The sequence below is a fragment of the Physeter macrocephalus genome, unplaced genomic scaffold (assembly GCF_002837175.3).
Source record: "Physeter macrocephalus isolate SW-GA unplaced genomic scaffold, ASM283717v5 random_31, whole genome shotgun sequence".
In the NCBI taxonomy this organism is placed as follows: domain Eukaryota; kingdom Metazoa; phylum Chordata; class Mammalia; order Artiodactyla; family Physeteridae; genus Physeter; species Physeter macrocephalus.
In genome coordinates, this window is record NW_021145317.1 from 20380 (window position 1) to 46297 (window position 25918).

At 55.3% G+C, this 25918-nt stretch overlaps 1 protein-coding gene across 14 annotated transcripts in view; it reads right to left on the minus strand.

Moving 5' to 3' along the window:
* LOC102994886 (RNA-binding protein Musashi homolog 2) overlaps positions 1-25918 on the minus strand; it is a 176821-nt gene that overhangs the window by 19545 nt on the left and 131358 nt on the right. For 5 of the 14 annotated variants that reach the window (XM_028483444.2, XM_028483440.2, XM_028483442.2 and 2 more), the window contains exons 5-7: positions 23963-24037; positions 6260-6283; positions 4858-4920 (exon numbers count right to left, since the gene is read on the minus strand). In XM_028483444.2, coding sequence (XP_028339245.1) covers positions 4858-4920; positions 6260-6283; positions 23963-24037 — 162 coding nt within the window. Of the gene's footprint in view, positions 1-1369; positions 1420-4857; positions 4921-6259; positions 6284-14488; positions 14719-23962; positions 24038-25918 lie in introns of those variants that run through there. The other 9 variants (XM_028483445.2, XM_028483446.2, XM_028483439.2 and 6 more) reach the window with 5 other exon arrangements.

The following is a 25918-nucleotide window of genomic DNA, read 5'->3' on the forward strand; positions in this document are numbered from 1 at the left end:
CTCTTATGGGGACTTCCTGGGCTTCTCTCTCCTCTGATAACAGATAACTTGCCCCCTGAACGTTCAGATCCCACCTGCGTCCTGCAGCGTTGGGTCACAGCCATCGACCAGCCTGGCTTTAGGAGCAGGTCCCAGGTGGCAACTACTGCTTCATCTTCCATCAACTTACGAAGGTTAGGGATGCCTCGAAAAGCTCTAAGAGACCTCTGCACTGTCTTATGATTTGTCACCACAAATGGAGGGGAGACAATGTGTCCAGAGATGGCTGACTGCACACGCCCTGAACCCAGGGCAGAGGCTGCAGGACTGAGAAGTCTTCCTGGGGAGATGCAGGCAAACTGTGGCCTCCTCTTTGGATATTACAGGCCCCCTTCCTCTCTACCACTCCCCTCCCCTCCTCATGAAGCTGTGCCAGTAATCTCCACAGCAGGAATGTCACCTCTCTCACCCCACTTGCCCTCCACCCTTTCTCCTTTTACCTTCACCAACCGTAAGAACAAATGCCGACCTTGACTAAGACCAAATGCATCCCCTGTCTGCAGACTAAGGATCTTGAGATCTTAATCTCTTTCCCCATCATATTTCATTTCCCCTCCGACCATGCAGACGGGGCTGCCACAAGGACCTGAATCCTTGAAGGGCTGGATGGGAGCTGGCAAAGGACTCAAGGAGTAGAGGGCTTGGAGGAGCCTCGCTGCTAGGCCTTCAGAAGTAAAAAAAAGACTTGATCTGTTCAAGAACCATAGGAGGAAGACAAGAACAAGGAAGAACTGTAAGACTCCTTCCAACCCTGATTCCATCCTCTTTCACTACAGTTGGACACTATCAAGAGAGATCTCAGTGGGAAGGCCAGAGCTGAGGGTGGTGACCCAGTCCTGGACTGGGGGAGCAGGGAGTGTGAGGGGAGGTGGTGGTGGCTGATGGCGGGAACATGGATCCAAGCCCTTTGGCAACATTGAAAATATGGAGCCCCTTCTCTTCCTGGCCCCCACGCTATCCTGCAGACAGCCGTGCTGTGCCGAGCTGTCCGAGGCCCTGTAATATCAACTCAACAATGCATGTTCTACAACTACAGCTACGGCTACCAGTACATCTACTACAGTGCATGCATTTAGTTCAGTCCCACAGAGACATACAATCTAAGAACAGGCAGGGGGTGTGAAATGTTTTACTGGACAACAGGTGTTTCGGAGTTGTAACTAATAAAAAACAAAATCGAAAACGAAAGTGTACAAAAAAAGACATTTCTCGAGAGTTGGATATGAGTTTGTTTCTTGAACTGTTTCATCTGAACAAGCAAAAACATGCAAACCAGCTGGTACTAACAGGAAGCTGGACACTGAGAGAGGATTAATAGGTGTGGACAAACCTTCCCGCTGAGCGTGCTCAGAAGAGTGTTTGAGAGGAGGTGTGCAGATCCTAGTGTAAGAGAGGCGGGAGAGTATGCCTCAGAGACACTCTCACCGCAGCCCCAACCAAGCAAGAGAAAAGACAACAGAACATGACTCTCACACTCACCACCACCGTCAGGAACTCATGTCACTAGATGGGAACAAAGCTGGCAAGTGTAAAGCACAGTAAGGGGTCCTGGCTGGGCTGGGGATGGGCTGGGGCCGGGGCCTGAGACTGATACACGGACCCCCCCCCCCCCGCGATGCCACCCAGAAATCAAATAGCCTGGAGATTCGAACCATTTCCCTCACTTGTCGGGGGGGGAGTCGTTTACCAAACTCGATTTAGGTTTTGGGGGAGGGGCATGATGGGGCCACGGGAACTGAATGGATACGATCAAAATAAACAAACAAAGTCTCGACTGAGCACAAGAAAAGATGACGTTTCAAACTTCCGGGTGAAGGTAAAAGAAAAGTGACACTGATAGTGAAGTCATCTAGGAGTCGCCGGGACCTCCCCCTGGGGGTCACCCGAGCCCACCCACCTCAGGTCTGGGGCAGGCTGGCCCAGAGAAGTCGGCTGAGGTGGGTGCAGAGCTCCAGGCCCAGGGCCCTCCTACCCTGACACCGTAGCCCTGACGGATGCCGTTGCCCAGCTCGTCGAAACCAAAGCTGCTTCCCACCCCACGGCCTCCGGCTGGCGCTTCCACTCAGGAAGCTCCCCCGGCACGTCATAATAAGGAAGGGTAAACCCACACAAAACTGTGGAGCTTGACAAAAATGAAAGTGCAAAGAGGGCCTTCCATAGTCCACGGGATCCCTAAGCCAAGCCTGAGAGCCCCTGGGGAGCAGAGGCCCTGTTTCCCACTGTTCTGAGTCCCCGGCCAGGTTCAGCATGGGACCAAGCTCAAGGGCGGCACTCCACAGACTCCCTAGACCAGCTTCTCCCTATGAGAGAATGCAGTTGAACTTGTAATGCCCCCCAACAGCCGAGGCTGCATGGGGGGGCTGGGGGGGCTGAAGGAGCATCCCTTTCCCCGGGGGGGGGAGGAGCTGGGATGGGTGGGGCAGGACTGCAGGAGCCGGTGAAGGTAGACCAGGCAATCAGCCCTCAGTGAGCCCCCCTGCTGGCCTGGGCCGATGCACACACCCAAATAAGTCTGTGTAGCCCCTCCCATACATGCCAGAATGCCACCCAGGGGCCACTATGACAGGTAAATAATTGGCCATCCTGCCAGACTTGGAGTCCAGATCATTTTCTACGGGGAGGGAGGGAGGAAGGGGAGAGTCCTTACGGGTCAACATGCACTGAGAGAAAGACAGGTGGAGATCTTCCTTCCCCAGCCTTGTAACCCTGCTCCAGGTTCAAAGGGGGTAGGGGGTGGGGGCCGAGCTACCCTGTCTGCACGTGGGCAGGTGTCTTCCAGCCTGGGCAGTGTTCTGACTTTGGCAGGCACAGCCTGGTCATCACCCTCGGGCACACCCAGGCTGCACCGGGGGGTGCCCTACAGCGTCCTGGCCGAGCCTGCATCCTGGGGCGGGCACCTCCGAGCTGAGGATTTACTCCTTGCGCTAACCCAGGCTGGTGTGGGCAGGGGGTCTGGGAGCACACTCCTGAAGAGAATTCACTAACAGTGCGGTGATGAGCATGGCTGACCTAGAATGGCCTGTGGGAGACTTTGCTCCTGATGGAAATGGCTACAAATAAAACACCACTGATCCTGAAAAAAAAAGGGTGGTTGGAGATGGCTCTGACCTTTGGGGTTAGGAGTTAGAGGGGAGGGGTGGGACTCCCGCCTGGCTCTGGGGGTCTGGGAGAGGGCAAGGGTGGCAGAAGGGAGCAGAGACCATGGGGAGACCACTCTCAGACTCTCAAAGAACCCCATGCTGCCCTTTAAACTTGCCATGAAGTCAAGGAGAACGGGGGTGGGGAGAGAGGCAGGGTTAATTTTGGGTTAAAGTTTAGTTTCATAATCCAAGTTACAATAAGAAAGAAACTGAACGGAGAAAACAACAATCAACAACACTCAAAAATCTCAAGATTTTTCTTTTTGTTGTCCCTTCCCCCAGGCACAGGTAGGACAGAGGCTCGTTTATAATGATACCAAAAAGCTCTCAAGTTAAAAAACCAAATGGAACAGGGAGACACTAGGCAGCTGTGCAACCCGCCCCCAGGGCAGGGTGACCAAGAGACACTGGCCAGAGGGCCGGTGGGAGCTTTGGAGGCCGGCTGGGCAGGCGGAAGCCGAGGAAAGGCGCCCGGTGCCCCCGCCCAGCTCTCTGGCTAACGCCCTAAGCAGCCCCCTGAGAATTCCCTGGCCCCTCCAAACAAGCCCCCAGCGGGTGGCTCAGGGGAGTGGGTCCTTTGTAGCTTGAGGCAGTGCCAGTTTGCATGGAACGGATTTTTACTGACATTTCCAAAGGGCCTCACTGTGCCAGTCTCTTACCACCGAGGGTTTGGGTCTTTTTGGCGTTTGCCCTCTGGGCTTTTAATGCCCCGTTTCCTGGTACCCAGAGCAGCACCTCCCTCCCCCCGCCCTCTTCAGAGCCCTGTTATGTCAAACTAAACTTCCCTGCGTGCTCCAGCGCCCTGGCCGCGGGGTGTTGGGGGAGAGCTGCAAACCATGGCTCCTGGGTTTAGGAAGTTGGGGGGGGCCTCTCGGTGGCCTGGGGGATGGGGGAGCACACAGCAGAAGCCCTGCTCGCTCAGGAAGGCAGACGGCATCTGGGGGAGAGGGACGACGGCCCAGCTCCAGCCTGAGCCCACAGTGCTGCTGGGGAAAGGTTCCCAGCTCACCCCAAGGGTCCCAGACCCCCTCAAAGGTTGGATTTGGAGACCAAATGACCTGGGCAACCTCATGGGAGGGAACACACCAACTCCCTTGGCGGCTAGAGTCTCGGAGCTCTCTGGTCTCGGCTCCGAAGAGAGTCTGGGATGGCCTGGGGGCTTCAGGAGGAGCAGCTTCACTCCCTGGGGTCAGGGCTGGCCTCACGTTTGACCCTCAGGGACTCGGGGTTTAGCCAGATCAGCAAGCCCACTTGCCAAGTGCAGCAGGGGCCAAAGGGGTGGGTTTCGCTCCAAGGCCCGGACCACGTGGATGGGCTCTGAGTCTCCCTTCGCAACCTAGAACTTCTCTGGCTGGGTCAGAGACTCGAGGCAGGGGGCCTTGTGAACCAGCAAAAGCCAAGGAGGGAAATGCCCACGGGTGCCCTGAAGCCGGTTGTCAGGTGAAGGGGCCATCCGAAGTCCAACAGAAATCCATTTTTCTCTTTTGAGTGAGGGAATCATCATCTAGCTTTGGTCTGCGGTCCCGCGACTGACCCCCCCCCCGCTGGGGCTGCCCCCCCAACCCTCCGGGCTGTGGTGAGAGTGGGTGGGCGACGCAGCCACACATCCAACAGGGCCTTTACCTTCCCCTGCACACTGGGCATGCCTGGGGGCCGCCTGGCCCGCACACCTTCCTACCTGATCCTCGTGCTGCTGCCACCGCCGCCGCCGCCACTGGTCCATAAGCCGCTGCCGGGAAGCCTGGCAGAGAGAGAGGAGCTGGGGTGAAGGAGGGTCCTGGAAAGGGCCACGGACAGACGCGTCTCACAGGCCACGTCCCCCGCCCCGACACAGAAGAGACAGGGGTGGGAAGGGATGTCCATGGGTCGGCCTTTAGGAGGGACATGGACCAGGGGCTCTCAGGCTTCTGGAAGGCACAGCATCTTTAGGTGTGTTTGATTGACACGCATTCGTCACCCGGGAAACTGGTTCTAGACGGCACACCGAAATAACTGAAGAGGATTAGGAGTCACTTCTCTTGAGAGCAGGGCGAGCTCCCTGCGGCCCCTGCACGGGCACCTTGGCGACTCCCCAGGGCTTGTCCAGAGCTGGGGGGCCGAGCATGGCCCGGTCACAGGCACGGGTCCCTGTGGAGCAGTCAGCCCCGAGCCATAGGCAGGAGGCCCTGGGGGTGGCCTCTTGACACCACAGGCGCCTTGGCCAGGAGACGGCTTAAGCCTAGCTGTTCTCCTGAGGCCTCAGCCTTGCTTGGCCATCTTGACTCCAGACTTCAGTGTCTGCAGCATCACAGCCCCAGGCCTAGGGGTGAAGCATTCTGGGGGTCCAGCTGGGCGAGGAAGTGTGGGGCTGCAGAGACCTGTGTGGGGTGGGCCTGTGGCTCTGGAGGCACATTATGGGGATTTAGATCGGGCTCTTCTGTCTGAGTTCTACCATCCCAATCAAGTTGGCATTGAAGGGTCTCCTGGGGGTTTTGACCAAGCCCTGGTGCTTGATCTGACAACGCACCAGGCAGCAAGGCTGTCCCACTGCTGGGACTAAACGTCAGAAGGACAAGGTGACCCAGTGTGGCTGCAGAGTGTCCAGGTGAAGGAAGAGGTGGGCAAGTCCCCTCCCCCGGGCTTCTTTCGGCCACTAGCATGTGCACGTACAGCCACACCCTGGGACACACACAGACACACTCCCCCACGCATGGAACAATCTGCCTCCAAGCAGACGCTCGGAGGCCTGGTCCCAAGACCCATGTCCGGTGACTGTGGTTTTAAATGACGTGCCAGAAGCCAGCAGCAAACAAACAGCCCAACAGAGGGGCTCAGCGTTGACCACTGAGCCTTCCAGATAAGGAACTGCTACAGGACGAGGCGGGTAAGGGAACATGCACCGTGGAGGGCGGGGAGCAGGGGAGGAGAGAAAGGAGAGAGAGGGCCGTCCGCCAAACACAGCAAACTAGAAGCCCACTAAACTCTAAGACTATTGCCCTAGCTACACAGAACTACTGGGGAGGAAAGAAGTTCAAAAGGGAAGGAGCTATTCTAGAAACGTCAGGCTAAGCTACTTCAAATGCCAATGAAAAGACACATACTTGCATTTAAATATGGTAATAGGGCTGTTGAAGGGGGAAAAAGAAAGATCCAGGTGAAATAAATGTACACAGCAATGACCCCTGCCAAGACCAAGGAAGGGACCGCCCCCCACCAAGTCCTCTCCCCATTTCTTCCAGGCAGGATCTAGATTTCTGAAGATGTGGGTGCTTGCGCAAAGTGCTGAAGGAAAATAAGGAAGATGTCAAGTTATTTCTCCCCATCCCAACTCTACACCAGGCTCTGCTGCAGGCCCGGAGCAGGGCTCAGAGGACCCTGAGGGAGAAGGAAGAGGGCGGGGACAGGAGGAAGGTCCTTATTCTTTTGTACTCTCTCACTTCTTACTTGAAACAGGTTTCCTTGGAAGTATGAAAAAGATGGTGGCCAGGGGGGTTGGGGGGGGGTGGACAGAGCTGGGGGAGGGGAGTTGAGTCAATAAGAAGACTTTTAACAAAAGCTCTCTTTTCTGGAGTTGAGTGCATTTTGGACAAAAAGTCCGAGAGAAAGAGAGAGGAAAGAGGGAGGAAAAAAAAAACCTTATCCAAGAAAGGAAATCCATTATCCCTAATCTCAGATAAAGGCTCCTGCTGGAGACTGCGCAGCAGACACTGCTAAGGGCTGAATTTAAACTCAACCATCAAAACGGGGCTAAGCGGAGTGACAGGTGCTGGGGGAGAGCAGGGGAGGGGAGCCCCCCCGGTGTGCCCAGAACAGCAGAGACAGCCCTCACAGCACCCCCTCTGTGGTGACACAGCCCGCCGTCCCGTGTCGTCCCCCCCTCCCCCACCCCCCACAGCCTGGCCTCCTTGGGAATCTCCTAAGCGGGGAGGAGAGATCGCTGCCCCAGCATCCTGCCCCGGGGCTGTCTTCTTGGTCCACTTCCCCAGCTCCCTGCCATCGCCCTCCTGTCCTGGTAGGCCGCCCAGCCTCACCGGTCACCCCAAATACGTTCTCCAGACGACCTGGCAGCTAAGCCCCTGATGCTATTTCTAAGGCCAAAGGGCTCTCCTTGGTGGCGGGGTTGTGGGGGATGCGTGAGCACAGATCCAGGAAAGGGGTGTGTGTGTGTGTGTCTGTGTGTGTGTGTGTGTGTGTGTGTGTGTGTCTGTGTGTGGAGGTGCTGGGGCTGCCCCAGCCAGGGGCCGTCATGGGCCTAAAGCTGTTCCCATGGAGTGCAGCCTGTCTCCAGGACGGCAGGAGGGACCTGAGGACCAGGAGCTTCCAGGGCTGGACCTGGAGGAGCTGGACGAACGGGGAGAGCCTTGCAGATTTGGCTCCTGGTCCTGTTCTCAGCATCTCTCCCCAGGCCCTCAGGAGCCAGGGGTCACCTGCGGCAGACTCCCTCCTTGGGAAACCTCTTATTTTATTTTTGAAGGGATGGGGGTCTGGGTTGCCCTGGCAGGGGGTATTCAGGGGAAGACTCTGCAGAGAATTAGGCAGACCTGGCAGGGCTCAGGGCTTCTTGCTGGGGCTGAGGCCCAGGCAAGCGTGGCAGAGCCCCTGGTCCATGAGTGCCCGTGGCCACCCTGGCACCCCACTGCCCAGATGACCGTCCCCCATATGCTGCTGGGAATGCGGAGAAGGGCTCCCTCCTCAACGCAGCCTGTCTGGCCAACGCGTGAAGGAGGCAACCAGGCTTCTCCTCACGAGGCAGGTTAGCCCAATAGCCAAGTGCACAGACACGAAGCCTGTCTGGGTTCAAATCCTGGCTCAGCCACTTACTAGCTGAGTGACTTTGGGCAAGCTGCCTTAACCTTTCTGTGCCTTGGTGTCCCCATTTGTAAAAGAGATGACGATATTAGTCAGAGATTAATAGATGCAAAGTGCTTAGACGAATGCCTGCCAGGAAGTAAGCTTCAACAAGTGTTTGCTCTCATTCTGATGAGGCCCATCAGGTCTCTGTCCAGCCATCAGCCCTGCCCTCAAGACAGGGCTCTCCCTCATGCAGGGCTAGTCCACCTTCTCCGTGGTTGGCCATATGGTCAGATGGTCATTAGCACACAGGAGGCCTGAATTCCTACTGATAACAGCGGTCTGCAATCTTTCAGGATGTCCCAACTTCATGATGTCATTTTAGTGCAGCTAAATTTCCATACCTCACAATTAGAATATGCGTTCCTTTCAGCTCTAACAACCGGGCCAAGCCGGCTGGCGTGACCCCAGTGACTTAATACCTCCCGTTTCTTGGCAGTAAATCAGACAGCAAGGAGAAAAATGTTTTGCGAATAAAACCTCAGGACTTGAGAGCTATAGGTTGCCTACCTGGCGACTCAGGTGTTAGGAAGGTAGTATGGCCCTCCTGTTAGAGAATCTTGCATTCAATAAGAGGCTGCCTGGGTACGAAAGAATGAAGCACTAATGGTGGAATTCCAGGCACGGGCAGGTGCCACGCCTCCTAGGAGGTGTCATTCAGACCTAAAGACCCAATCTCACCAGTCTGGAGCTCCTCGCCCTACCAGTGCAATAAAGAAGGATCACTGGGTTTGGCATCAAAGCCTGGCCGCCAGCCTCAGCTGCCCCTGGCTTGCTTTGTAACTTGAGCATCGTGTTTCACTTCTCTGTGCCCCGAGTAACCAACTCCGGTCTCCTGCAAGGAGGTCAAGCCAGATGACCTCTAAAATCCCTTCAGCTCCGAGCCTGCAAGAGCCTGTCTTCCTGGTGTAAGAGGATGACAAACCCAAGTCCCTCTGTCCCTGGAAAGCGGTGCCTCTGGGGTGAGTAACTCATGTAAGCGAAAGCTGTTGCTATCCCACTGACAGTGAATGAGATGCTTTTCTGGACTTTCTGGATCTGTGAGAATTTAGGGCCAATTAGAAGTCAATGGCAGTTTGGGTTTTTTGGAGGCTTCTACGACACCACACCTCCTTTTTATTGCTTCTGTGGCACTTACCAGTTTTTGCCTTACCTAAGCGCAGTTATTTTTTTACGTGCACGTCTGATTTCTCCTGCTGGGTGGCAAATTCTTGTAGGGTGGGGACCGAGTCCCATGTCCCACTTGGGACCTAGCCCAGCGTCTGTCCCACATTAGATTCTTGGGGAGCACCGGCTGGTATGATGATGGTCAGATGCCCTAAGGTGGTGGAGGAGAGCCAGGGCTGAGAGGCACTGCTCTGGGTAAACTGAGCTGAAAGGCAGCACTGCCTGCATGTTTAGCTGCCTCTCCACTCCCGTGACCCTGCAGCCCAGGGGAAGCAAACTCAAATGCCCACAGGAGTGGGCCGGGAGGCTAATGAACCCAGTTAAGGGTACCAGGCAACAAGAAAGAGCATCCTGCTCTGTCTAGCGGACTATCCTTACCGCTGGCCGCTCACTGGACCACTTGGGGAGTTTTCACAAATGCTGAGGCCTGGGTCCCACTGCTGGAGATGCCGATTTATCTGGTTTAGGGTGCAGCCTGGACAGGGGGACCTTTAAGTGCTTCCCAGGTGACGCCAGGGTGCAGCCGAGGGGGAGAACCTTTGGTTTAAAGGCTTTCAAAAATTGCAAAAGGTTAAACTGTGGCGCACATCTACGTAGCCTGTCACCCGCTAACCTTGTGGAAGGAAAGGCCCTCCTGAGAACACGGTGGAGAATCTAATCCTTGCGACCCTCTCCTCTGAGATCCACTTCAGGGTCTCCGTTCAGAGCAGCGGGTTTCTAGCCTGGCTGAGGGAGCTGTAGCACACAAAGGATCAGGTAGGGCCTTTGTCTCTATCTTTTAAAGGCCTTCCAGGTAATTCTGATGCATGCAGAGATGCACAGGGTCCTCTGTGGGATCAAGGGCAGAGAATCCTTGATTTAGAGGAAGTCTTGGGGTGTCCTTGGTTTTTAGTAAACACTGAAGGGCCCCACTGTCCTGTCCACCGCGGGGTATTAGGTCACGGACCTCTTACTTTGCGTCCTCTCCCCTTCCTGGTTTGAGAAGACGCCGCCTGGGATACAGTTCTGGCTTGGCCACTACTTAATTCTGTGACCTTCGATGAGTGAATTCTGAGGTTCCTTATGGCTCTGACAGGCGGTGATTTCTGATGGACATCTTTATAAAACTCTCTCTTATAATGTGCATTACCATCCCGAATGGTCCATTAGGAAAGACAATTTTTCCTACATTGTGCTTGCTTTAAGCACTCTCCACCCGCTTCCCCAGCACGCCCTGCATCTCCAGGGGGCGTGTAGAGCTGCCCAGGGTCCCTCTGAGGGTGGGCACTGCCCCCAGAGATTCTGATGATATGTCTGGGTGCAGCCTGGACAAAGGAAACTTCCAGTGCTCCCCAAAGCACGGCCGGAGCTGAGAACACGGCTTTAGGCACTGCTTGCTGGGGTCCCGGGGAGGCAGGAAGCAGAAAGCTCTCCCTGGGGACTCTGGCCCGGCATCCTTCTCCAGGGGGGCCGTATTACCTCCCAACTGAGAGCTGGGGCCCACAGTACCCTTGCTCACCTAGAACTTTTGCAGGGACCGACATCAGAGGCCTCCGTAAGTCCCGACCCGTTCTCAGCCCCTTATCCGCTCAATAAATATTTATTGAGCACCTACTACGTGCCAGGCACTATTCTAAGCACTGGGGTCATAGCAGTGAACTAAACACACACACTCTCTGCCCTCACAGAGCTTCCAGTCACTAGTCTTGATGGGAAAGGGGTCTCCAGTTGTGGGACCAGGCTGCACATAAACCAACTCCCTGGAAAGGAGAGAAAATTGGCTACCGAGAAGCAGGGTTTTGGGCTAAAGGGGAGCTCTGGCTACTCTGCCAGTGAGAAGGGGGGCTCTACCCTGGGCCCACCTAGCTTGTAGCCAGGCCCCTGACTGTGTGTACTAGAGGGTCTTCTCATAGCTGAGCTCAAGACGTGGGTGTGGCTACACCAAATCCTGCTTGGAGAGGGAAGCAGCGATCAGAAGACTCAGGCTTGCAGGACGGTGGAGGGTAGGGGGTGGCCATTCCAACTAATGCTCTTCTCCAAGATCCAGCAAACAAAAGGAAAGGGAACGGAGGTATTCCCATGGCTATGATCTTGACCTAGCCCCTAAAGGTCTTACCACTTCAATTCAGTTTAAAAAATCCCCAAGCTAGGCCCTTAGTACACATGACCAAGACACAGGTCCCTCAAAATTCTTTTCAGTCAGGACCCACCGAGCTGGGGGTAAATCCTTCCCTTTCTGGGCCCTAGAGAGTTGCAGCTTTGGCCCGACTATCTGGGGCCTTGGGGACAAGGCAAGGTTTCTCTGCAGTGCTGGCCAGAGGGCCAGTATCAGGAATGGCGGACACATTACAAGTGCTCCGCCCTGGCTCCTGGCCCTAGGAGGACACTCTGTTCCGCATTGCTCTCTCTCTAGCAAGACTTCAAGGGTGAGAGTGGTCACAGGAAGTTCGCCCCGAAGCCAGCCTCCGCTGCTCTGTGACAGCAGTTTGTGGTCCTGGCTAGCCCGGGGACACCCACTTGCCCACAGAACAAACATCAGCCTGTCAGAGACCAAGACCAAGACCTTCAAAGTGAAGGCGTTTCAGACTGTAGTTTCTAAGGAGACATGAGCAAACTATTCTGAGAGTTTCCCCTTCTCTCCTGCACCACCCCTCCCCTCACTCTTCATAAAACTGCAATTTCTGTTTTGCAGACACTCTCCCACCTACCACCAACGGGTGTCAGGACAAGCCACTGGTCTGACCATTGGTCCTTCTAGAGCTCACTGTGCAGATGGCTTTTTACATGTCCTGCTCTCAAAGTTTCAGATGGGCAATTGCCAGTTAAAGAGTCAACATTTTGCATCCTCCCCATAGGATCTCTCACTGAGCCATTTAAATCTAAATGGCCTAAACTCTCCTGGGCCTCCTCACTTTGCCTACTTTCCCCAGCTTCGCTCTTTACGGGCCTTTGCAAGGGCTCAGCACAATTCCAAACACCAGCCCTATAGCACCCACTTCTGTGCACCAGGACAGCAAACGTTCAAGTCTTGAGCACCCCAAGACTTTTTGCTGAAAGATCCCAGGCTCCCACCTTGGCCCCATCACTAGCTCCGTGAGTAAACTAACATCTGTGATCTCAAGCTCTCTCTCCTGAGACAGGCTCTTTTAGGTGCTGTACTGGGCACTGATTGGTGGACCATGGGATGGTCAGGGGGTCTTGGGGGAGACCCCCGGGAGGTGAGGGGGAGGCATTCTGGGGGCTCAAGGCAGCTGCTATTTACCAACCAGTACAGAAATCGTTAAAAATTTGAACAGCCGGCAGACCCTGCCACTGCATGTCAGCCCTAGGTGACAAGGTGATGTGTAGAACCTTCTCTGTTCCTTTGTCTCCTCACCTTTAAAGCAGATGAGATGATGAGAAAATGATCGTTACACTGATGATAAGAAGAGCAGCTGCCACTGGGGCGCTTTCCACGGCCAAGAGGCTTCCCCCCCGACCATCTCAGTGAGCCCTCAGTGCAGTACCCCCAGGAAGACGTTACTTGGTGAAGGACTCAGGTCCAGAGAGTTAAGGTTAAAGGACACCATGCACAACACGGCTAAAAGCAAGGTGGCAAAAAATTCCATCTCCCGCGCTCACTAGCTCTGCCACCCAAGACGAGTTATGTAACGCCCCCCTTGGCCTCATTTGGCTCCTCTGTAAGCGCGATTAATGACCTCCTTTTAGGGCTGCTGTGAAATTCAGTGAGTAGGTGGCACCGGTGCACCATTATCTGGCACCGGGTGAGCTCTCAGTAAGTGGAATAATAACTTTTATTTCTATTTTTATTATTATTGCCCAAGGTAATAACAGTAGCGTAGCCTTCCTATTCTAAAACCCTATTAATTTACACGACATTTCACATACCAAGGGCTTTCATAGATAACATTTATAATTTGCCCGTGAGTGATAAGGATACGTCTTGTCTGAAGTACAAGGTGGGTAATGTGACGGCAGGAGGCGAGGGGCGGGGCTCGCAGGAGCTCAGGGAGGGCCTGGCTGCGGTGGCTGAAGACCCTGGAAGCTCCGGTGCCCGCGCTGTCAGCTGGGCTGGCGGTCGCTCCTGCCCTTTTGCCCTTGGATTTGTTCGGCTCCTCCCAGCTCCTCTAGGAAGGGCTCAGCCAGAGGAGCCTCTGGGGGCCCTTCCATCTAGAGGAATCCTGCTCTCTCCTCTGTTCCCAGCACGTGCCCGATAAAGCAGGACTATGTCTCTCTGCTTCGTCACTGTGTCCCCAGCTTCTGGGGCAGGGCTGTGATGCAGCAGGTGCTGATAAGCGAGTGCAGAATGGGTGGAGGAGGAACGGATAGGTACAACAGGGTGGGCAAGAAGGGGGCTCTACCTGCTCCAGGCCTTACCTGAACCCTAGCTCGTTCACGGGTGGTGCCCGAGGTCAGACGAAGAGAGTGTGGACAGGCCCTAAAACCAGCTCCACTAAGAGAGATGCAGGACAGGCCCCACACCCTCCCCTGCAAACCCAGGCTTGCCCTGAGGCCAGCTCGGGCTCAGAGCAGGGCAGCAGGGCTTCCGAGGGGGATCAACGGCTGCACTGTCGCTCTCCTGTCCTTCTCTAGGTGACTGCAGCTGGGCAAGGCTCTTGGCCTCAAAGGAAGCCAGACCTGGGCAGCCAGCACCCAGGGCCCACTGGGCCAGCTCAGCGCAATCCACAGAGACCCCGACAGGGAACAGCCTAAGGTAACGGTGGGGACAGCACCCCTGGTCCACAAAGTGTCTGCCCGTGATTCCCTAGGTCTGGGAAGAAGTGGCATCAGCTTCTCAGGGCTAAAGTCTGTTGTCCAGCTGTCCTGGCCCAGGTAATAGGACAGCACCTGCCCAGATGGGGGCCACAGAATCATCAACAGAGGTAGGAATGCTAGGGAGGGAAGCCATGTGATGCTTTGGGGCCCTTACACTTGCTAATCCCTGGACATGGAGTACCCTTCCCTCACCGGCTGCATGGCAAATTTCTATCTGCACCTCAAAACCCAGTTCAGATGGTGCCCCTTCTTGAAAGCTTTCCTGGCAGTCAATGACTCCCCAACCCTGCCACCCCTCCCCCCCCCGCCCAGTCAGGCCACATAGGGATACCTCTGGCTGCCTGTGCGACACCCCTCCAGGCTCTGACCTCCTCACTCGCTTCATCAGGATCCCTTCCCAATGACCAGAGAGGATCTAGCCCCGGGCAGGTCCTGATGACACTGTCCAGCACACTACAGAGAACGCGCTCTCACGGTCCACCTCCAACCGAAGGCGGTAAGCACAGGCGGTGACCCCATTGGTTGGGGTCTCTCTGAGGCAGGGGGTCCAAACTGACCTGGACTCAGGGAAAACATCTCGGGGTAGGACTCTGCTCTGTCTTTTCAGCCTGGGGAGAAGGAGGGAATGGGGCCCCATCTTGGCCTTCTGGTTTGTCCTTGGCTGTCCTAGAGGCATGAGCTGCCCATCCCTCAGGCCTGGCACTGCCGTCTGCCTATAATCTCACACTCTATTGTTTGTTGTTGCTGTTGTTCTGGTTTTTTTTAATGCCTCGTCGGTGACCCTCTCAACAACCTGTGAGGAAGGGGATAAGACAAGGAGATCAATAGCCCCATTGGACAGATGGGGAAACTGAGGCCCAGAGGTGGCCTTACTGTCCCAGCAAGCCGGGGGCAAGAACTCAGTCTCCCGACTTCCCTCCTGAGAACCCGGGGCTCTGGCTTTGGCACCGAGTCACGTTTCCCTTTTTCATGCGGAGGAGTTTCAAGAGGCATGGAAACCTGATTGAAAGGGAAACCCGCAATCCCGTCAATTCAGCCTGCTCCAATTCACTTCCGCAAACATTTATTAAGTGCCTATTAGACGCCATGCTCTGCTTTCATCATCTGGGAATAGCGTCAGCTCCTGATTTTCTATGCAGCGGGAGGAGCATGGGAGGGCGGCCCATCCACAGCTCGTGCCAGAATACGGATGTGCTGCTGAATTTTACTTCCCCATTTTCTTTTAAAGCAGCAGCTACACTGTCCTAAGCCTGACTTTAATATTCAAATGAGGGATAAGCCCCCAGTACCCACAGGGCCAGGTGGCGTGGGAGCGGGCTGGCCACAGGAGGAGCTGGCTTGTGATTTCAAATCTGCCTGTGGATCCAATCTGTGAAGGGGGTAATCCCTAGAGATGAAGCTCAAAGCTGGAGAGAGGTGCAGAGGAGAGGGCTGGCGATGACGCAGATGTGTGCGGGCTGCCGTGGCAGGTGGGGCTTCCCTTTACAAGGGAGCGTTTCTGTTTACAGTGCTGAAACATCTAGCTGTGGGCGCCTGGGACTGTGGACATGTCAACAGACCTGGGAAGCCGACCATCCCATCCTGGCATGTCAAGGTGGACTCCCCTACCAGTCAGGAGCCAGCCACCACTCGCTGGGTGGGCTCCATTCTGGAACCCAGCCAGAAGCACCGAGCCAGGCGGCACTGGCAGAGCTGAGGACCTGCCACGTCAGGGTATACCAGGGTCCCCCCCTGAGGGCATTTCTGGGGAAAATGAGAAAAGAGGAGGAGAGAGCCCCTTACAAACTTGAGCAGAGGAAAAGTCCTGAGGTTTAAACAGACACCCGAGTGAGGGGTCATCCCAAGCCACTGGTTTTATGATTCCACCACAGTGGCCCTGGAATCACCTCCCCTGACAGAGTCACAGAGGCTGGGAGGGAGGCCTGCTCCTCTCTCTTCAAGAACTTGACCAGAAAAAGCATCACTTTTTCTGGTGGGAGTAAGAGCACAGGTTTCCCGAGTGGGGGCTGAGCGCGAGGGTCTCCGCCATGTGGGTGGGCTGGGGGAGGGGAGGACGGAAGGCCTCTGGAGTCGCTCCCTGCAGGGGCCCAGGTTATCCATCCAGGCAGGGCCCCAGGCCTTTGGCGTGGCAGCTATCAGCACGTCTGAACACTTCACACATGTCGGAAACCGGACGGAACTGACAGGTTGGTGTGAGCTAGCTCAGGAAGCAGCCCCTGGCCCGTGGCTGCTTTCCCCAGTCATCTGGCATAAGGCAAACTCTTTCCCCTTCCAAAAACCCGGGCTCTCTTCACTCTGCTTTCCACATTCAAGCCACGGCCCTCAGGATAAGACAGACCACTAGGACTTGGTCTTTGCTCCAAGACTAGACGATGTGACCGAAGCTTACACTGCAGAGCCACAACTGAAGATGGGCTACAGCAGCTTCTCCGCCAGAGAGAACAGGATATCCCCGAGCTGTGGCACCTCTCCTCAGACCACACCCCCTCCCTCGGTGTGGAACAGAATGACCATCTTTTAGAGGGACCAAAAATCAACGAGCACCTGAGAACCATCCAGCATTAGACTGGAAACATGGAAGGCAAAATACGTGGTGAGCAGTTGTGAGTTCCAGATCCAGCAACCATGCAGGCATCACTAATCAACCACAGCTCCCTTTCTGCTAAGACTTGGCCTCAAGATCATTCTTAAGCCAGTGCTCCAGGAAGCCAGTCCCCATCAATCAACATCAGCACCTGAATGAAATCTGTTTTCCATCACTGAGGAGGTAGAAGCACAAACTGGCACTTCCAGAACCAGAGTCCCAGAGTTTCCCCGCCTGGAACCTGTACCACCCGGCTCTTCCCACACAATCATCCTAGGAGGGTGGTGGCAGCACTGAGCCAGGGAGGCTAGCCTGACTCTCCTGGCTGCCCCGAGGGCCCTGTGTCTGAGGTCACTTCAGTAGCCAAGGCTGTGGCTCAGACACTTTTTGACGGTTGGGGCCGCATTAACTCTGCTGTCCCAGCAGAGCTGAAAGACCCCCAAAGGGCCACAGCCATCCTGAGGCAGGGGGAGAGGAACAGAGCCCAAAGAGGATGAGGAAGGGAGGAGGAGGGGCAGTGCAGAAAGAGGGGAGCATTCTTTTGAACTCACCCACGTGGGTCCCTCACTGGCCCCCCACAACCTCTCCAAACCCCTTCTGACTCACTTTGGAAATCTGACCACATCACTCCTCTACCTAAAATCCGCTAAGGGCTTTTCATGTGTTTTGTGGATCAAACGTGAATTCCGGAACCTGCCCCCCTTTCTAACCTTGTCTCCTCTGACCCACCCCCACCCCATTAACTGCGCTTACTCCCTGGGACCTGCACCGCAGCCCCTTTCAGGTTTGTGGCAGAGATTGCTAAGTGTCCCCTAGTAACTATTTCACTCTTCTTCCTTAATACCAGAATCCTGTTTTTAGCTGGCACATGGCTACCAGGAATAAAGACATTCCTGAGGTTCCTTTGCAGCTAAAAGTGGCCATGTGACTAAGGCCTGACCAACGGGATCTAAGCAGAGTGCCACACGTAACTTCTAAGAAGTGTTATTAAAGGGAAGAGGTGTGTTCTTCTGGGATGAGTACGTAATGGCTGGAGCTTGAGCAGCCTTCTTAGTCTATAAGATGGAGTATGACATTGAAGAGAATAGGACACAAAGATAAAAGAAACCCAGACCCTTGATACTGTGGAGCCACATCCAGGCTTCTTTCACACTGGAGAGAAAAAACAAATTCTTATTTTGCCTAGGCATTATTATATTGCATTTTCTTTCTTTTAAAAAAAAAATACTTGATTCAGTGTCTGAGCGTGTCATTTCTCTACCTGGGATACACTTCCTTCTCTTCTTTACCCAGCTAATTTTATTTGACTTTGCAAGACCCAGTAGTGGTGTCACCCCAGGCAGGACCAGCAGCCTGTCTTTGTCCCCTTATAGCAGAGAGAGATTCCCTCTCTCTAGCTAAGCACCTGTCCCATGATGCTCAGTGGGTTTGATCACTGGCTCTCTCCCTCAGCCGGAGCATCCTGAAGGAGCTAGCCTTATTCACGTCTAGCTATTTGGTACCTAATCCACTGCCTGATGATCAGTACCTGGGGAGAGAGGAAGGGAAGAGGAGGGGTGAAGCAAGAAGTCCCAGCAACTCCCTTGGGGATTCTCAATCATTCCTTTCACTGATAAGTAGATCCACCAGCAGGCAGCTTCATCGGGGGTGACGAGGAAGAGAAAACCACTCTGGAGAGTGATAGAATAAGAACACCAATGCCCACTGTTTCTGAAACTTCCAGTTGTATAGAAGTCACCAATTTATAAGGCATGTTCACATATACACGTTACCCTAGGTAATTCTAAAAACCTAACTCGCTAGGCGCTATTATAATCCCGAGGGCTCAGAGGGCTAAGTCACTTGCTCAAGGTCACATGGCTACTATGTGGCCAAGTGGCACCTGGAAATGAGATCTTCTAGCTTCATGTCCAGCAACACAGGTGCCTCCTCGGACCTGCACCGTACAGGGGAGTTAGGAAAGCAAGCTACGTGCAAACCACACGTGGGCAGGTGTGCACAGTGCGTGCATGGGCTCACACACACCTGGTGCACAGATGCGAGGGGCTCCAGATGCTCAGGGGCATTTTCACTTGAGGGCAGGGGGCGATGGCGGAGGAAGGGGCGTGGGAGCGGACCGAGCAGCTGCTGCATGCAAACGCTCTGCCACGGCTCAAGGGCAGGGCCACCTCGAGCAAGTGCAGGGGACACGAGGAAGCAGAGAGGGCTGGGGACAGGCGGCAGCCAGGGGGAGTGCACATGCTTTCAGAAACCGCACTAGGCTGTCACTGGTACCGGTTATTTAGTGCATTCACCTCCCCCGGAGCGAGAGCAGGACACTGTCAGGCTAAGAGACGGCAGCACACAGCATGTCCGTGGTAAACAATTTATTTTTCTACCTCAGTTGCTTACAGGGGTAAAAATAAAACGGCAACAGGGAGAAGCACAGATGAACTATTTACAGAGATGAAGAAAATTCACAACGGCTAAAACGTCTGTGAGGCAAGCACACGAGGACAAGTTCACCAAAGCAAAGCAATTCATAGCAGAACAAAATAAAGAGGAAAAAAAGCCATACAGATTAAAAAGAAAAAAAAGCACTCATGAAAAAGCCTGAGGGAAAATAAAAGGAAAGTAACCAATGATTACATCAAGCATCTTTAATGAGATGAACACGACTGCACAGGTTGGGTCTAAAGGACGCTGACGTCCAAAAGGGTGGACTGAATGCATCCGACGGAAGCACGCAGGTCACTTCTCACAAACCCTGAGCGCGAACAAGGGGTGACTCTTGAGGGCCCAACGGAGCTGTACTTCGTTAATCCAAGAGGGTGGGGAAGTGCACAGATCGGGATCGTTGGGAAAGGAAGCCCTTCTGGGGGTGACCATCAGGGGTACCGACCTGATCAGGATAGACCCTCCGCGTTCGTGCCCTCTGACCCCAGTGGGCCAAGAGGCCCTTGATGCCAGCAGGGAATGCAAGGCCAGGAGGCAGCGAGGTGAGGGCAGAGGTGCTAGGCAAAGAGGGACCCCGTGGGGATCGGTGCCCACAGGGCCTGAGATGTGGCAGCACCTGGGTGCCTCCACCGTCCCTTCCCGAAGACAGATGTGCATCATTATGGCAACAACCACTGAGGGACTGGCCCCCAAAGACAAAGGCAACCAGATAATGTTTACATAATTTTTCTTCCAGATTAGATCGTTCACATTAGTATTTATAGAATAGTCTGTGTGTGTGTGTGTGTGTGTGTGTGTGCGCGCATGCGTGTGCGTGTGCGCGTGTGAGCGTGTGTGTGCGCGTGCGTGCGCGTGCGTGCGCGTGCGTGCGCGTGCGTGTGCGCGTGTGTGTTCACTTCTGGTTCTGTCCGCCATAGGACACGGGTGCTCCAAGTCACATATCCCCAACCCCTGTGGGCACCAGCACTTGAAAGCTCACCCATGAAACGCCCCAACAAGCCTATTTGGTAATTATTTAAAATAATGTGATGCCTTCTTTCTAGATTCCCTTGAGGAGGGCTCTACAAAGTTTGTGAGAAGTTTCCCTCTGGCCCCATTACATTCTGGGAAGGTGGCAGGGGGAATACGTGGGGAGGTGTTCACAGCGCATTCGAGCAGCAAACTGGGAGGGGACTGGAGAATAAAATTGCTTTTAAAAAAACGGAAAGAAGCATTGAGGACAGGAGTCTTTTCCAAGAATTAAAAATGAGAAAAAGAACATTCGTTCCAACAGGCAGCTACGACAGTGTTCAGTGGGCACTGACAGCAGCGGGGTGGCCCCGGCAGGGACTGTGTCCTCTCTCTAGTAATGGTAGCAAACCCCAATTTGTTATGCCTCTCTTAAGAGCTAGTTGATAAAAATTATGTCCTGTGAAATCGGCAAATAGTCTGCAAAGTGAAATAAGAACAGAAATTAACAGATTGAACTGAAATGACGGTCCAGAGGGGGAAAAAGAGAGGAGACCACCGATCAGGGTCGTACACCGATCCACGAGGGCTGGGCTGGGGCTGAGGGGCACGCGGTGGACCATCTGGGCTTGGGAAGGAAAGAGCCACGTCAACGGTGGCTGATCGTCACTCAGTCTTTCTGGAAGAGAACCACTCCCCACTCTAATAGTTATATCTGAAGCCCATGGCCCCTTTTACTGGAGCAGCTCCCCTTTATTTTCACAGAAGCCTAAAGGTGGGCAGAGACAGGCATTTCTTGACACCAACTGTGCAACCAGAAAGGTCTGCAGAAAGCCCAGGCCACACAGGTAAAGCAGGGACACCAGCAGATGAGATGGGGATTCATAGAAAGGGCCAACTCAGGTGAAGAGGCGGCACCTTCCTGCAGGGGATGCAGGATACTCGATGTGCGGCGAGGACACACAGGATGCAGCCCTCAGCAGCCCTCCAGGACGGGGCTGTCCTTCCGCTGTTCTTAGCTACCTCGCATCGCCCCACAGGATGGATTCGGGAAGGGCTGGGAGGGGTGCGGGAGGTACACGCATCACAAGAGAGACGAGGTGAGCAGTGGGTGAAGTGGGCACCACCGGGAACATGGAAAAGAAAGACCACGAAGAAAAGACACCAGGGCAGCTTGGTGGTGATGAGACCAGCTGTGCTCACGTCGCTGACTCACAGGCATGGGGAGGCGGGTCAGCAGAGCCACCCTGACAGGGGCGAGGAGAGGGCAGAGTTGGGCTACCCTCCCCTGGGTCACCCCTCTGCACCCCAGCCCCCTTGGCCAGATCCACTGAAGACATTCCTTACTGGCACGGGGCAAGAGACTCACGTCAGAACGCTGCAAAGCTTCCCTGCCCCTGAGGCCGAGGCTCCGGGAGGAGTCTGGAAAACCACAGGGGCCTACCTGGGCTCTGTGTGCTAGAATCTTCGGCTGCTGGAGGCTCCAGGACAGCAAACAGAGCTACCTTTCCACAGGAGGCCACTCCTCCAGGGGCAGGGTCACCCCAAGCCCATTCCATGCCCCTTTACCACCACCCTCCCAAAGCCCTGGCTTGTGGTGAAGGGCTAGGCACCTGGGGGGCCCCATCTCACCCTACCCAGCCTCGGTTGGTCACTCTTGCATCTCTGTCTGTCCTGCATACATGTCTATCTAGGGCAGACCCAAGGATGCACGTCCCTGAGACACAATTCAACCAGATATTTCCTGGGCTGGCTCGTGGGGCCCCGAGGGCAGGTTCTCAGATGAGACGGGGGCCTGAGCAAGGGGTCCACTGTGTCACCCCTCCCCCAAATTATACCACGTTAGGATCCCTAACTCTGTCTGCTGGGACTAGTGCTACACTGAGGGGGCAATGGCAACCTGATTGTGAAGGGAGGTAGGCTGCACCAAGCGTACAGAGCAGCAAGGCACTCTCACCGAGCCAGGATGTGTGACCCTGCACATCTTATCCCCTGGGGAGGAAGGTAGGGGAGGGAAGGAGAGGAAAGGCTTCCCCCAAACTACCACCAGCTTCTGGGCTGAGCAGGACAGGCAAGGAATGGAGAACAGGGACGGTGACACACAAAGTCTCCCCAGGAGAGGCAGTGCACGCATGGATGTGCGTGTGAGGACCAAGCACCCCTCATCGTAACACACCTCTTCATGTAGGCTCTGGGACAGCTCCATCCAACAGAACTTTATGTGGTGATGGAAACGTTTTCTATTCTGCACAGACAGTAGCCACTAGCCATGTGGCTACTGAGTAACTGAAGTGTGGCTAGTGTGGCCGAGGAACTGAATTTTCCATTTTACTTAAATTAAATTTAAACCTTAGTAGCTGCATGTGGCTAGTGTGATTGTACTGGACAGACGGATGCCAGGAAGATGATGGGGTATGGCAGTTAAGACCCAGGCCACCTGGGTCCCAATCCTGGCCCTGCCCCTTACTGGTTGTGACCCCTTGAACAGGGTTTCTACCTCTCCAGGCTTCAGGGTCCCCATCTGTAGAGGGAATATCTAGAGAAGGTGCAGACCGTGCCTGGCCCAGTGCTGGCTTCTCAGCTTGTGGCGTCTGGTGTCCTGCTTGGAGAGGCCACCTGAGCTGCCACGTGCAGCAGAGAAGCGGTGCGGAGGGCTCCCTTGGGGCAGCTGAGGATGCTTGCTGAGGGGCCCACCCTGGTGGGGAAACCACCCGGCCCAGGGGACACACTTGTGGGCAAGTCCCCCCACTCACCCCCCTCCACCTGAACTTCTGCTTCTGTACCTGCTGTTCTCTTCCGCCTCCCCCGCAATCAGAAAGGTGCACGGACCCCAGCGACCATCCTGCCCAAACCCCTCATTTCCAGAAGACAAAAGAGAGGCCCCGAGATGCTGGGTGACCTGCCTATGGCCATGGACAGCCAGGACACGAGCCTAGGGCTTCTGTTGCTGGTTGAGGATCTGTGCCCCATAGAGCATGGCTCTCAGTGTCCCACATGCCTCCTGACCTCCCCCGACACACCCTTCCCCACCCGAAGCTCAGTCTGAGGCACAGGTGGGACCGGCCCCTCGCACACTGCGCCCTGCCCTCCACTGCCTCCAGAGCGCCGTCCCCCCAGGGCCATGTCCTGCTCGCCTTGCCGCCTTGCAGCTCAGGCCTCCGGATTTAGCAGGATGACCAACCAGGAGAGGAAGCCCAGCTCCCTAGCGGCCCCTCCCAAGACACAGAACCAAGAGGGCAGAACTCTGCTCCTAGCATCTTTTCTACACACCCCAGCTGTCCTTAGAACACAGACACCCCCAAGTACCCCAATACATTCTTGCTGTACTCCAGGTCTGGGGAAGGCTGGCTTCCCCCCTTCTAGGGAAAAGCAAGCCCCATAAAACAGCAATTCCTTCACGCCCCTCCCCCATCCCTGCAGGACCACGGCCCCCGCTGCCCCACAGGTGAGAGTCCCAGGCCTCCAGGTTACATGGGAGCTAGAGCAGCCTGGGCACGTGAGTGGGTATCACCGGGCGCTCTGCCTTGAGTCTCTGACGCCCACATGGAGGGAAGGGAGAATCACACCAACCCCCCGCCATCACTCAGGACACAGAGCAGACCCAAACCCAAGAGCAGACCCAACACACATGTCAGAAGGGCACCGGAGCCGGAGGAGGGGAGGAAGGAAGGTGAGGTCTAGACAGCAAGGCGCGTGAATGCTGGGGAGGTACAGGGTGACAGAAAACCCTGGGCCCCAAGTTCAGTCCCCTCCCCAAGGAGAGAGACCCTGGAAGAGGTTTCAGAAAAGGGAAGGCAAAGCAGAGGGAGGGCTCCTGTCTTGGTTCTTTCCCTTCCCCCTACAAGCCACTCTCAACGACCCGGGACCAGTGAAATACTTCAGTTAATCAGAAACTGGGCTGCATCCTGACCTGGATACAAGGTCAAGTGGATCTGAAACTTAGCACCTGTAGGTCATTTTGTGAATGGATGTATGCATGAGTTGGTTCTCCTTAGGGGTCCCCCTCCCCACAACGCAGCCCACCTCCCATGTCCCCAAAGCCCTGGGAGACAAAGCCACTCACCTGGGAACTGATAGCCATAGCTAGGAGCAAATCCAGGGTAGCCGCGGCCATAGGTTGCCACAAAGTTGGGGTAGCCTTGAACACAGAGAGAAAGACCACGTCGGTTAGTGCAGCTGCTTCAGGTTGGGGGAGCCCGAGGGAGGGCGGGAGTGAGACACAGTCTGAGTTATTTTCCTCCACAAAATTACTTGTCTCCCGTGGGGGTCTTTACCCAGGGCCTGGGTCACCCCTCGCCCGTGGCTGGGGCACTGCTGTCAGCCTGCTGGTGATTAGCCCGTATTTGGGCCGAGAGACCCCCCCCAAAGCCCACGCACTTTCTTGAACCTGCAGAGTAAATGCCACAGGTTAGCCCCAGACCCTCGGCCCGCGCCGGGCGCTGACATTTGCAGAGCTTACCCCGTATGTACTTTACCTTAAGGCTATTGACAGTAGGAGATTAAAGTCCTTCGCCAGCACCATGGACAGAGCATAAGGAACGCGGGGTGGGGTCACAGTCTAGGGGCAAAACTCGGGGCTGACTCTGTGCCTCTGGAAAAACACTGGGCCCAGTGAGCCATGGCCCGGGGGACGCAGGGACCAAGCCACGTCCAAGCAGGGACACTCCACCGTGTCTTCCCAAGGCCCTGGGAGAACAGGGAGGGCCTGGCTGTACTAAATGTGCACCACCAGCATGAACCCAAAGCCTCGACAGGCATTTCCCAGCAAGCATGCTCCTTCCAGGCACCCGTCTCAGCAGATTATGTGGGGCAGCTGGCTAACCGAGGGGTGTCTGTGGAAACCGCTGCTGGACTGGGCATGGGGTGCAGAGGAAAGTACTGGCAAGTTCTGGCGTCCCTGTGGTCGTCTCCGATCAGTTACCAGTTACCAACCCCCCATGAGATGCCACTGCAGCTCCCTACCCTTCGTGGTCCCCACTCAGACCCTCACTGCTCACGTCCCGACTTCTTGAGTTCGGCTGCAAAGAAGGCCGGGGTAGCCTTCTTGGACAGAAATGCCACTGGCCATAGCAGACCCATGGCTGCCCCGTTCCCAGCCTGCCGGGCTCCCTTCGCGTCCCTCCGCTCAATATAGAAGAAACTCAGTCCATTCACGCTCTTAAAATACCACCCTGGCCAGCCTGCCACCTACTTTACCACCATCACCATTGCCAGCCTGACTTCTGCTTTGACCTCTGAGCGGGATGCCTGTGGCTGTTTTCAGCTGCCCTGCACCTGAACCCCCTTTCTCTGTGTTTGAGTCTTGGAGACAGGCCTGCCTCCCATCGTGGAAGCAGAAAGGCCTCCCTCCCGCTCTTGCTGAGTCTGGCAGCTGGGAAGCAGACTGTGAACCTTGGCCGGGCCAGTGCAAGGCTTCTCCAGGTGCCAGCGGGGCAGAGGAGGGCGGACGGTTCAGAATCTATTCTGGCGTCAGCAGCAGAGCCCAGGGTCCATTGGTGGCAACAGTGGCCCCCTAACCAGGTCCTTCCTGGGTTGTCCCTTGGTGGGGCTGTGGCTGACCACCCAGCTCCCCAGTTCCTGCCTGTTTCCCAGCCTTCCTGGCACTTCTGTCCGTTGCCCAAGCCCCTTCCAATAACCTCTTTTACTGTTTATAGCAGCCAGAGTTATTTCTGTTGCCTTGTCACCAAAACGCTAGTAGAAAGCGTTCTGATGGGCGGGTTTAGGACAGTCTCCACGCCCTCCAACCATAAGGCCGATAAGTGGCGGCTTTCCACATGTATCCCTGTGGCTCCATACAGCAACTTAAACACCCTAAACCCAGGCTCTGGGGTCTCATCATCCACTTCCAAGGTGGATTCTCACATGTCACAAGCATTTTCTGACCCTATAGGTGATGGCTGAAAACCAGGATCATTCACTAAATTCCAGCTTGGGTGCAGCATCACGAGTTAGAGTTTGTGGGTTTTCCTGCTGCCTGTTCACAGCGCTTTTATGCTGAAGGGGGTCCAGAAATGGGACC